This window comes from Phascolarctos cinereus, unplaced genomic scaffold (genome assembly GCF_003287225.1).
Source record: "Phascolarctos cinereus isolate Bilbo 61053 unplaced genomic scaffold, phaCin_HiC Scaffold_9;HRSCAF=440, whole genome shotgun sequence".
Taxonomy (NCBI): Eukaryota; Metazoa; Chordata; class Mammalia; order Diprotodontia; family Phascolarctidae; genus Phascolarctos; species Phascolarctos cinereus.
The window spans coordinates 147,314,332-147,327,424 of NW_027556402.1; the positions used below are offsets into that span (position 1 = coordinate 147,314,332).

Below are 13,093 nucleotides of genomic sequence, written 5' to 3' on the forward strand. Positions count from 1 at the left end.
ATTCCCTTTGGGGTTTATAATCTAGTAAGGAGGGTGAGATAAATATACAAAGTACGTAAGTGCCTAAGGAAATTATAGGACCTCGCCCCAGAAAAACAAAGAGTTATAGGCAAGGTAGTATGAGAGTCTGAAAAGGGAGAAATCCTTCCTGACAGATGATCAGAGAAGTTATCATAGAGGATGTGGCATTTGAACCTGGGCCTTCAGGCCGGGATAAAATTTTGGCAGGCAGAAAGTGAATAATTGCTCAACTAATGAAAAAAATTAGCCTGAGCTTATTGTAGGGGAGTGATAGGAAAACAGGTTGGCAAGGTAGAAGGAAACCAGTTTGTTTAGACATTTGAATACCAAACTGAGAAATTAAAATTTGATAAGGTAGTGATTAGGGAGATTGTACAAGCTTTTGAGCCAGGCGGTAGTCAATCATTGATTGTACCTGTCACCGCCCTTAAAATCACAGCTGGTGGATATTCTGACAAGGCAGACCAAGTGAATGCTGCATCATTAAACCAGATGCCTTCAAACAGCTATTTTCCTCCTCTCTGGCAGCACTCTCTTTGTTAAGAGTTCATTCGAGGGGTGATTAAACACCCTGTTTCTCTCCAATTAGCTTTTCACATCCCTCCCTAATGCGTTGAACCAAATTCTTGGCTACTCTTGAAAATAATTGAATTGTGATGTCCTGACAGACAAGCTAATCCAGTCCCTAAATACATTAAATGCAGCCAAAAAGAATAGCAAAGCATTTGTGAGTAAGGGAAAAAGAGATTTTCAAAGCTATGCGTGGTGCTGGGGAGCAACCTTTTTCTAAAGGTTGGACATTTGACAGCAAGGACAGAGAATCTCGAATGACTTTGATCTGGTTTGCCCTCGGTGTCCCATAGTCCACTTTGGTTCCCAAAGGATTGAGAGCTTAAACTACAGCTTATAATGTCACTTGTCCTTTGTGTAAAAAACACTCCATCAAGGGGTTAAGGGTTTCCTGGGAGAGTCCAAAAACAGACAGTCCCAGAGAAGAACAGTGAGCAGGCCATTTATTTATCTGTGAGCCCTCCCTCCCCACCTGACCCCTCAAAGGTTTTGATAGAGTGAGTTGGATTACCTAGATTTCTACAAGGAAACTAAAAGGCTGTACCACCTGTGAAGGATTATTCACTTTTCTAAGAGCTGGACATTCAGCTGCCCCAGCCTGGAGCTTTGCCATTGCTTAGTTAGGCCTGAGATACATTTAGTCTTCAGCTGTTTGGAACAGAAAGAAAACCAGGCTTTCATGCCCAGTATTCCATGCAGGCCAAATACAGAAACTACACTAGGTTCAGTGATTGTTTGAGCAAGGTACTCATATGGGAGATTGGGTGCATTTGTGCTCATGAAAATGAAAAAGAAGCATTTTCAAACCTCAAGTGACAGTCAAGGGCTGATTGAATAAGAAGGATGAATAGTATATTATCCTTGTCATTCATGCAAACAGATGAAGTTTTTTTTTCCCAAGGTACATTCAAAAATTAACTAACCTTCATAAAAGTAGATGAGTGTATAACATGGATTTTGAAATCCAGATAACTTCAAAACTCAAATGGGCTGCCAGTAGATAGGGGGTTCTCTGTCATTCGTGGCCCTCAAGTGGAGGCTATATAGTCTTTTAGGTGATGGAAAGGAGATTTGTCCTTCTGGTGAGACATGGATTTTTGAGGTCCCTTCCGATTCTAATGTTCGATGATTCTTTAAGTTTCCTGAAAACTTTCTTCACTTATCTGCCAAACCTTTTAGAGCCACAATCATATTATAAAGCTTATTAATTTTTTTGTCTCCTTTCTCTACTCATCCATTGATAGATGTGCTGTTCAGTAGCCCAAAAAAAAAAATGGCCAGAAGAAAGAAAGCAGAGAAGTTAAGAATCCTAGTTAATGATGACCCCTCCCCCACTTCCCTGACTCATCTTTGAGAGTTGGCGGTAGATAAGAGAACAAATCTCCCAACTCCCTCCCCTCCGCTCTCAGTCCCACCCCCAATCACTGGTGTCTTCAGTGTAAATCAGGCATATTTTCCAGGCATCCTTTGTTCTGGGGCTTGGCTGAATGTTTCTATCCTGCAGCCTTCAGCCTCTGTACTCACTCACTGCCTGGCAGACGGGCACCTCTGCCAAGCATTCCTGGCAGAGCTCGCCTTGGTGAGAATGGCATGGATGGCTCCAGAAGCCCCATGAATGAGAGGAGGGCATGGTGCCCGGGAGTGCTCAGAGGAACTGGTGGGGAGGAGGCTTAACCTGAAAGAGGGGAAGGCAACTGGAAAAGATAAAGGCAAGAAGTGGGTGGGTTAATTCTTTGCATTTTTAAGAAGCAGTAATTCTTTATTTTTATAGTGGAATATTTAGTCATCAACTCCTCCTTTAAGAGATTGAATTGCCATAGAACCTTTATTATAATATCTACTGCATTTAGCTTGTTTCTGAACCCAGAGGTCACTATCTGTCTCCATACTATCTCACCCCTAAATCTATCTTCCCTATCCCTCCTCCCCTCCTCCCTTCCCCTCTTCCCTCCTCTTCTCCTTCCCTCTTCCCCCTCCCCCAATCTCCTCCCCAAGGAACAAATATTACTTTTTTTTGTTTCCCAAGCACCCAACACATGACTTGTACGTAGTAGGTGCTACTCCCTTTCCTGCCCTCCTCACCTCTTCCCATCTTTTCCCTCCCTACCCACTCAGTACAGGGATCCACAGCTTAGATCTAACTACCACCAGCTATTTTTACATCAAGAATGGGAACCAGGAGACCTGGGTTAGAAGTCGTTCTAACTTTAATGTACAGGATATAGAAGAGGGCCGGCTCTAGTACCCTGGGGAAGGGGAAGAGGAACTAAGCAAACAGGAGACGGTCTGTAAGGGCCTAGGGCTAGGTGCAGCAGAAAAGAATCAGAGGATCAGAGTACACCATATTTAATCATCAGATCATAGATATGCAGCTAGCCAAGACCTCAGGAGCCGTAGAGTCTAACCCCCTCATTTTGTAGAGGGAGAAAGGATGGCCCACAGAGCTTAAATAACTGTCTCAGGTCACACAAGTAGTAAATATCAGAGGTCACATTTGAACCCAGATCCTCTGACTCCAGAGCCAGGAAGTGCTCTTTACACTGTCAGTAAACATTTATTAATCACCTACTATGTGCCAGGCACCATACTAAGCTCTCTGGATATAGAGAAAGGCAAAAGACAGCCCTGCCACTCGAGGAGCTTTCGATCTAATGGAAGAGACAATAAGCCAGCAAATATCTACAAACAAACTATATACCAAAAAAAAAAAAACAAAACAGGGAAGGCACTAGAATTCAGAGGGGCTGGAAAAGGCTTCCTGTAGAAGATCCAACTTCATTTGGGACTTGAAGGAAGCCAGGGAGTCCCAGCAGGTGGAGATGAGGGGGGGAAAGCATTCCAAGCATGGGGGACAGCCAGAGAAAGTCACCAATCAGCATTTTCTGGCGTGATAATGCATAAATAAAATTGGACATGCAGGAACATCAAAATAATTCTCCTGTTACAATCTATTAGATTGTAAGCTCCTTGACAGAAGGGATCTTATATCCATTTTTTTGTTTCCCCCAGCACACAAACATGTGACTGGCACATAGTAGGTGCTAAATAAATGTTTATTGACTTAATTAACCAAGCAAGTCCTTCCAAATGATTTCCCTGTTTTGGAATACTTAAAATTTTATTCTTGGCAACTGCTGTGTGTTTGTAAAGATTGAATGAGAGGTAGAAGAGAGAGAAGAAAAGATCTGAGCTTGTCTTTTTAGGTGCTTTCATCTGAGTTCTTTCCCTTAACATCCAACAGAATCTAAGTAGTGTCTTACAGGTTTCAAAAAAGGATGATGATTTTACTTAATTACCTGTGTTTGGAGGAGAAATGAGGCCTAGTCTGGCAACTAGAATGATTAACAACAGCTTTTTCTGAAGCCTCTAATCAAGGTCAGATCCCATATTCTCCAAAAGCAGAGGATCTAACTTCCTTCTGAGATCAACAATAAGAGATTGAGACCAGGAGAGAAATTGACATGGTCGATTTCTAGTTCCTGCTTGTGCTTTCTGGATAAATCCTACAGGTCGACCAGGAAGGCACAGCCCATTCAGAAGCTGGAGCCCAGCTTGAAACTGGCCACATTGATCCAAAACTTGGTACTTCATTTCTTCAAGAACTTCGCACAGTCAGAGAAACATAGGATTTAGAACTAGAAGGGAATTTTGAAATAATGTGGTCCAGCCTCCTCCTTTTACAGGAAGGAAGAGAGAGAGAGAGAGAGAGAGAGAGAGAGAGAGAGAGAGAGAGAGAGAGACACACACACACACACACACACACACACACACACACACGCATAATTTTACCCTGAAAGATTTCAAAAGAGAAGTAGGGAGAAAAGCCTTTGTGCCCCACCCCCACAGTTTCTCAGTTCTCAATGGTAAAAGAGAGGCCAAGAATGAGAAGCCCAGCTAACTGAGTATCATCCCCAGTGTTTCCTGCTCTATAGCACACATAGAAACGGGAAGTCTCTGGCACCTGCAAATTAAGAGACATCTTGGAGAAGGGGAAAACAAAGAGGATAATCCCTGTCCGTGGGCTGGGCTGTTTATGTGGGAGAACAGTGGGGATTCAAGCACAAAAGCTTCTGTAGATAGTTGTCCTTGTCTTTAACTCTCAGCTCCACCTCAGGGCTCCTGGGAAAGAGAGCAGCCCAGAAGGCCCTGGAGTAGTCTGGGCTTCACACAGCCCTGTGGCCATCTTGCTACTATTAATGTTTTTCAGCCCCCTCCACCCTCCAAGGAAATGTTTTTGCTCACTGATCCCACTTTGGCACTGGGCCCCCATGTATGAGCAGCATCATAAAATCGTCTAGGATGTAGTTATCTGCAATCACCCAAGCTTGTTGACATGCAAATTATAGTTGCCCTGAGGCTGCAGTGTAATTCATGAGCTTTGTAAGAAATTGTTGGCTTTGTCTCAAATATACTTATTTAAGAGTATAATCCATCTGAGTCAAATGAAGTCTCCCCCATTTTTCACTTGGTCTTCTCTTTGCTGACCTTTTAGTCGGATGGAGTGAGCTGATAGATAGATTGATCTCCTAGCACAGGAGTGCGGAACCCTCGGCCTTGACGTCCAGGCCGCAGGTTCCCCACTCCTGACCTAGCATTTTGCCTTGCTCATAGTGGTTATTCCATAAATGTTAATGAATGAATGAGCAGAAAAGGGAAGGTCGAGTAGATAATACTCCTCCCCTCACCCCCAACAACAAAAAAGAAATCTTCATTGGCCTTTGAACTTCCAGCTCTAAATCTGTGATCCTATGACCCACCTAAGTATAACCTTGACTCCCCTCACTAGGAAGAGACAGATCTCAAGGCAGTTTGATGCCGGCCAGCCCTTTGTCAGTGACTCTAAGCCTCTGAGGGTCCATGGATACATTTCAGGGGAGGGTTTTGGATGGGGGGAAATATACTTTTATTTTCACTAACATCTAGCTGAAATTTAGCGTTTCCTTAAATTGTGAATTTAAAATAAAACAACAAAAGAAAACCCATTATTCTGAGAAAAGAGCTCCCGGAGGCTTTACCAGACTGCCAAAGAGTGGATGTTGCAGAAAAGATTAAGAGCCTCTGAACCAAGAAATAATATTCTTATATTACTTTGGGTTGAACCCTGGCTCAGACTTTGGGTCTACGCTCACTTATTCAAAAAACGTTTATAAATGTTTCCTATATGTAGGACACTGTGCTGGGGTCTAAGGGTACTACTATATATATAGAGAGAGAAAGAGAAAGAGAGAGAGAGAGAGAGTGTAGTACATATTATATATATATATATGTGTGTATGTATGTATATACATATATAACATACATATATAACCATGTGTATATATGGTATATATACACACATATATAACAATATATACATATGCACATATACATATAACCATACATATATTTATATATATAAATAACTTGTTTCTCTAGAGCTCTAAGGTTCAACAAATGCTTTTCTCATAATATCCGTATGAAGTAGGCCATGTAATTACTATTATCTCAAGTTTACAGATGAAGAAACTGAGCAAGGAAATGGCAAAGCTGGAATCCAAAGCCAGATCATCTGAAACCATATTATTGTTCTTTCCATGATACCATACTGCCTCTTTCATGGGAGGTCTTTAGCCTTGAGTACTATCAGTGACCTGGGGTCCCCCTAATCAGACCCTTTAAGGTAAAGATTATAGAGAACAAAAAGGGAAGGAAAAAGAAAAGAAGAGAGGGAAAGAGAAGGTATTATCTCTATCAGTCAACAGCAGATTTCCACCAAAGTTTCCTTGGGTACAACTCAAGGACACCAGGCCATCAGTTTCCTTCCCTGGGGACTTATGACTATGGAGAGACAAAGTGGGGGCAAGCCCAGTTAGTGAAAAGAACATTGAGGGAGAGTTCAAAGACCTGAATCTGAGTCGTCATTTGACCTCTTCTGTTTTCCTTATCTAGAAAATGAAGAAGTTGGATTAGATGGGGATCTTCTGATTACCATGCTCCTGCCTCAGGGCCCTCAAGTTAGAAAAGGGGGAATTCTCTGCCTCACTGAGAGACACAGGCCGAGTTTAGCTTGCAAGGCCTAAAGAGCCTTTTGCATTATCTGGTTCTGTGTGGACCAGAAGGTCTCAATTCTATGGAATTGAAAGGTTTCAAGAAACAGAACCCAGTTCAAACCCAGTCATGTTTTGCTGTTCCTAAACAACATGGTGCTCATGAAGTTTCGACTACATGTTCAGTCAATTTCCCCTTCCCTTCCCAATGAGATACCTTCATATATTTCTAAGGCCAACATTCTTAAAGCCTAAAGCTGATGTGCTTTGATTATTTGGATGAACTTGGCTGTCTATTCTAGCTGAGTATATTGTATATGTATACTTATATGTATGTTGCATACATTTTCTATCAGCTATGGGTGAAAATACAGCATGCAGACTGGTGGGAGTGAAATTTTTTGCTCATTGTCAATATGTTGACCCCATCTAGCCTTTTCTTTTGCTTTCCCTCCCTACACACCACCTCCTCCAAAGCTACCAGTGTGGCCGAAGCTTCCGCCAACCTGTTACAGGCAATATATTGTAATGCAGTGGTGTCCAACTCAGAGAGGAGGGCCACTAAACCGAGGGCTTGATGTTGACTTAGAAAACCACATATTAACATAATCTGTATTCTATTTTAGATTTATTTATTTTGCTAAATATTTCCCAATTACATTTTAATCTCATTCAGGTATACTGGGAATGTTGGCAAGCACCTCTATGGTAATAGAAACGATCTTGGTCTGAGAGCCTGGGTTCTAGTCCTAGTTCTGACACAAAGGAGCCGAGTGACTGAGGTCGAGTTATTTCATTTCCCTAGGCCTCAGTTTTCTCATCTGTAAAGTTGAGAGGAGGGGATAGAATGGTGGATTGCTAACATTTTGTGATTTCTGTGATCTTGCCTTTACACTTGGCCTACTTGTAACCATAGAGGGACCAGCGCCATCCTTTGGGACCAAGATGGCTAAGAAGTCTGTCAGTGGGAGATACCATGGCCGGTCATCTGGGGTTGCAATAGGGTCAGCTAGGTGGCACAGTAGATAGAATCTGCCAGATCTCTAGATACAGTCTGGAGTCTGGAAGACTCATCTTCCTGAGTTCCTATTTGGCCTCAGACACTTACTTACTAGGTGTGTGACCCTGGGCAAATCACTTCACCCTGTTTGCCTCAGTTTCTTCATCTGTAAAGTGAGCTAGAAAAGGAAATGGCAAACCACTCCAGTATCTCTGCCAAGAAAACCCCAAATGGGGTCATGAAGAGTCAGACATGACTGAAAAATGACTGAACACCAACAATAATTTAATTTCCGGGGCCACAGCAAACTAAAAGAAAGGCCGTATGTCCAGAAAGTAAGGACTAGATTCTTTTATTAATGGCGAGAGTTATACATAGTTCTTAGAATTAATATTGTGTTCTAGATTTTAAATTCTGGAGGCTAGAAACAGTCTGGAATTTGATATCTTTACGGAATCTCACAATGTGCCATAATCTTAGCAGGCTTTGTTGGTAGTGAGATTATGTAAACTATAAATCGAGAAGTGATATGCTTGAGCTAGGACTTTATTCCTTTCAGGAAAAAAGTCCGTAGAAGGACTTGCCATTCTTTTTTTGCATTTTTTTTTCTGCCTCAGAGACAGCAAGATTGACATCATATTGATTCTGAGAAGGTATTTTCCCTTTCCAAAGGAAGTAAAATAATCAAGTGTTGTAGAGACCATACCTTCCTCCAGAAACTGTCTCATACAAAAACCAAGTGTGGCCTAGATAAGAAATGTTATTTTTCACAGTATGCCTACATATATTTTACTTTGAAAGAGTTCTCTTTTTTTTTTAAGGGCAGGGCCTATATTTAAACCAGAATGAGTAGATGTTGCCTGTTCTCCTTTGGCTTTCATTTCTATAGTTGGATTCTCTTTCCTCTCTCAAGTGTTAACCTGCTAAATCCAGTCACAAGTGTGGGAAGTCCCCACTTTCTTGTTGTTGTTGTTGTTGTTTAAAGTTTTATTGGCATTTTCTGTTTTTACATCATATCCGCTAATAGTAACAATAATAATGAAGTAATAAAATAGATAGCACTTATATAATGCTTTAAGATTTGCAAAGCACTTTATAAATCTCTTATCTGATACTCATAGCAATAAGAGGTAGGTGCTATTATCTCCATTTTACAGATGAGGAACCTAAGGCAGGCAGAGGTTAAGTGGCTTGTTCTGTGTTCGGTATTCATCCTTTGTTTCTGAAGAGGACTGACTACATTCAGGATGATGTCTTGACTGACAGCCAGTAGTTATCTGCATCTGGATTTAAATTTAGAACTTCCTGACTCAAGTCCCATGCTCTATCCCCTGTGCCACCAAGCTATGGAAAGCCTCAGTGTCACATATTTATAGAGTACTTTTGTTGTTTAGTCATTTCAGTCATGTATGACTCTTTGTGAACCCATTTGGGGTTTTCTTGACAGAGATACTGGAGTGGTTTGCTATTTCTTTCTCCAGCTCATTTGGCCGATGAGGAAACTGAGGCAGACAGGGTTAAATGACTTGTTCAGGGTCACACAGCAAGTTTGAGGCTGGATTTGAACTCAAAAAGATTGAGTCTTCTTATTCCAGGCACAGCATTCTATCCACTGTGCCTTAAATGTTTGAAAAATCACATTACATCATTTTATCAATTACAACAACACTTCGAGGGAGGTAATGCTGGCATTATAATCCCCACCTTACAGATAAAGGAGCTGAGGCTGAGAGGTTTAGGGACCACCTAAACTATGGTGTCATAGCTAGTAAATGCTAGTGGAAGGATATGAATCCAAGTCTTTCTGGCTTCATGGCAGTCCCACACATCATGCCATACTGCTTCTTCTTTATTTAATTCCCTCCAGGGCACGTAGCCCTTGGCATTACCTCATCCTGGCTATCATTACCCTTGACCATAGATTTAGAGCTGGAAGGTGCCTTAGAAGCCAACTATTTCAACTCCATTTTACACAGAAGGAAGCCAAGGGACTGGCCCAATGCTGCAAATCTGGGATTTGAATCCATGGCCTCCAGCTCCAAATCCTGCACTTTCCAATGTACCATACTTCCTCCTTTCTAGGGCAGAAATGCCCAAAGCAAAGGTCACTGATCCAGTGCCTACTAGGCTCTGGAAGGCTCCACGTGCTTTCTAGCCTGGTTACAGGAAATTAACTGCTCCAGGGATGGAAGCCCAAATCAGAGGAAAGCGTGTGCTGGGGCCTAGAGCATGCCAGGCTCCATATTGACAGGCTGTCAGGATCCCAGAATATGCTTGAAAATTATCCATGAGACTGTACAAAAGGGAGTAACCTATTCATCTTTGAAGGCATTCCATGCTTCTGTTCCTTTGAGGAGCCAGGGGGTAGTATAAGGAGGAGGCAGAAGTTCTAACTGATCAGATACATAACAAACACTCACTAGCTGTGTGATTCTGGGCAAGTCACTTAACCCCAGAATCAATTGATGACCAAATTCTCAGCAGTAGAGTTGCTATCCACAGCAGTGGAGACCAGAACCCAAGCAAGTACTGATGTAAGGGGGGTAGACATGGAGCACAGATTCTGAGACAAGACACATGGTAGCCATCATCAGGCTCCTCCAAGCCATGAACCTCAGAAATTCTTAAATTGGATTACATTCCATTCTTGAATCTTGGAAATGGGGTCTGTCTCCCCTACAACTCCAGTCCTTTAAAAAAAAATTTCTGTGCCCTTTTCATTTCTTTCATCATGGCTAAGTCAGGATTCAATTGCCCCCCCCAATTGTATGTGGTGTTTTCCCCCCCTCTTGTTTTTAGGTAATTGTTCTGTCCACGCGACTGCTGAAACCACTTAACATTCCGGAGCTGTTATTTGCAACAGATCGACTTCATCCAGACATTGGCATCTGAGCCAGATACATCTGCTAAGAAGATAAGACTTAGCCAGGCTGGAAATACCTGTACTATTGTCTGTCACCGGTGGAGATATGCCTCCCAAACTGAGCTGCCCTGTTACTAATTGTAGGTATAATTGAATTCTGCTTGAACAGTCCTGATAACTGGGGGGAGGCGGGGGATGTACTTTGCTTGGATTGTACTAGTTTAAAAAAAAAAAGGACCCTTTCTCTGTTTCTAAAGGTGTCAAGCTGTCATTCATTCAGCTCCCACCTGATTAGTGATATTTCCCAGTTGTACTTAACCCTCTACTTTGCTGTCTGGTGATTAGACCTGCCAGCTTGTTAATCTTAAAAAAACATTTGTTGGCAAACCTATTAGATAAATTACAGTTTTTCTTATTTGCAGCTAGTCAATACTGCCAATGGGTAAGCTGGCTATATATACTTTGGAGTAAGGGAGAAAGGCAGGTGTGTTATTCTTTGAGGTTGTGAAATATCTGTAGCAAACAGGACCATTGCAGAGATTGGGGACCGTTTTTTCCCTTTAAGTCTGAAACTCTGGGGGGAAAGGGGTGTTGGGGGTTAGCAAGCAGGGCTATTGTGTTCTAGCAAGAGGAGTACAACATAAACTAGCTTGTCCTCCTAAGCTCTCTGGACTCATCCTGGAGGAACAGGACAGCCATTCCACACCAGGAGGGCAATTCAGAATGATAGAGACTGGGTTAGAGATTTGCATCCCACATCCTCCCATTAAGCTTTCCTCCTAGCTCAAGGGGAAGGCTGAGTCAGAAAATAATTGGTCCCAACAGGCATATGCTGTATCCCCCTTTGAAGTTTCCTTCTGCCAACCTTTGCTAATTCTAATCTGCATTGAAATGTAAAGCTTCTGTTTCTGAAAATCTAACTTTTCTTTTAATCAGAAGCTGAGAACCTAAACCCAGTGGATGAAGGAGGGGTAATGTTAAGAGCTCTAAAAAATACAAATGGGCTATCTGGGACCAGACATGATTGTACATGGGCAAAACACCATCTGATTTGATTCCGTAGTCAATGGGAAACCTCTGTTAGCCACAAAAGATGTTTGCACTGGTTGATAAAGCTGGAAACAATACCTATTGTGAATTGATGTACAGGTCGTAGCAATAAAATGAAACCAAACAAACTCCCAAACCTGGCTGCAGCTTTAATTGGCTCCATATCTTCATTGTGGGGAAAACCCTGGTGCCTGGAGAAATCACCTGACGAACAAGTAAAGCTGGGTTTTTGACCACTGGTTGTTTTCTTGCTGGTTCTAGTCCATCCCCAACAACTCTCAGGTCTAACCACGTCACCCCCTAGTCCATAAATCCCGGTGGCTCCCTATCACCGCCCAGATTAAATATAAATTCCTCTGTTTAGCTTTTAAAACCCTCCATAACATGTCCCCCTCTTACTTTTCCAGTCTTCTTAGACCTTCCGCATACTTAATGATCTAGTAACACTGGGCTTCTTGCTATTCCTCACATAAGACATTCCCATCTTAGTATTTGGAGCCTTTTCACTGGCTATCCCCCATGGCTGGATTTCTCTCCCTCCTCATCTCTACCCCTTGGCTTCCATGGCTTCCTGCAACTCCCAAGGAAAATCCCACCTTCCACAAGAAGGCTTTCACAGTCTTCCTTAATGCTAGCTCCTTCCCTCTGCTAGTTATTTCCAATGTATCTTGTATATATCTTGTTTGTCCATAGTAGTTTTCATGTAGTCTCCCTGGTTTAGACTGTAACCTCCTTGAGGGCAGGGGCTGTCTTTTTCCCTTTTATGCTTAGCATACTGCCTAGCACATAATAGGGGCTTAATAAATGCTTGTTGAATTGACTTGAAGACCACAGTAGCTCAATGGCAGCTGCACACATGTGTAGATATGTGTATACATATATAGCACATATATGGTGTATATTGTATTTATGTGTATATATGTGTGTATACACACATACACATACACACACACATATATTTATATACACATAATTCAAGAGAAGATAATCTTTCTGGAGAAAAAGCCAGTAACATTCTCACATTTTTTATTGGTGATATTTCTCAAGACGCTGCTTAGCATTAGGTGAGTTTGTTTTCAAAAGTTAGCAGAAAAAAAACATTCAAGGTTCTCTATGAAAGAAGTGATTCTGCCTTTCTCCCCCACATTTCCCCTCACACCTGCCTCATGTAATATTGTATAGTGGAGTTATCTGTGCTTTTTTTTCTTACCCTCTTATTAGACATTAGGTTTCATAGGGTCAAAGACTGTTGTCCTATCCACATTTTCTATCTTTTCACTCACACCTGAGGAAGAGCAAGAATATGACTAAATGTCATCACAATGGGGACCCAAATGGAAAAGGGAAATAGGTAATAAAATGGAGATCTAGAGATGAGGTAACATACAAAATGGAGCAGAGTTTCTCTTTCTGGTTTTATCATTGAGGAGTCATGTGATGTTGGACAAGTCACTCTCTTCCCTAGGCCTTGTTTCTTTGTGTATATACTTGAAATGATAATTACTACATGACTCATGGAGATATGGAAGGGTTCAAGGATAAAAATAGCAGTCGTCTATGAAG

General features: G+C 41.8%; 1 protein-coding gene across 1 annotated transcript in view; it reads left to right on the forward strand.

Annotated features, from left to right (window-relative positions):
- Window positions 1-11,666, forward strand: part of SCFD2 (sec1 family domain containing 2) — a 423,086-nt gene extending 411,420 nt beyond the window's left edge. The window contains 1 exon segment of the mRNA XM_020990057.2: window positions 10,417-11,666. Coding sequence (XP_020845716.1) covers window positions 10,417-10,509 — 93 coding nt within the window. The 3' untranslated portion in view covers window positions 10,510-11,666.
- The last annotated feature ends 1,427 nt before the right edge of the window (window positions 11,667-13,093 follow it).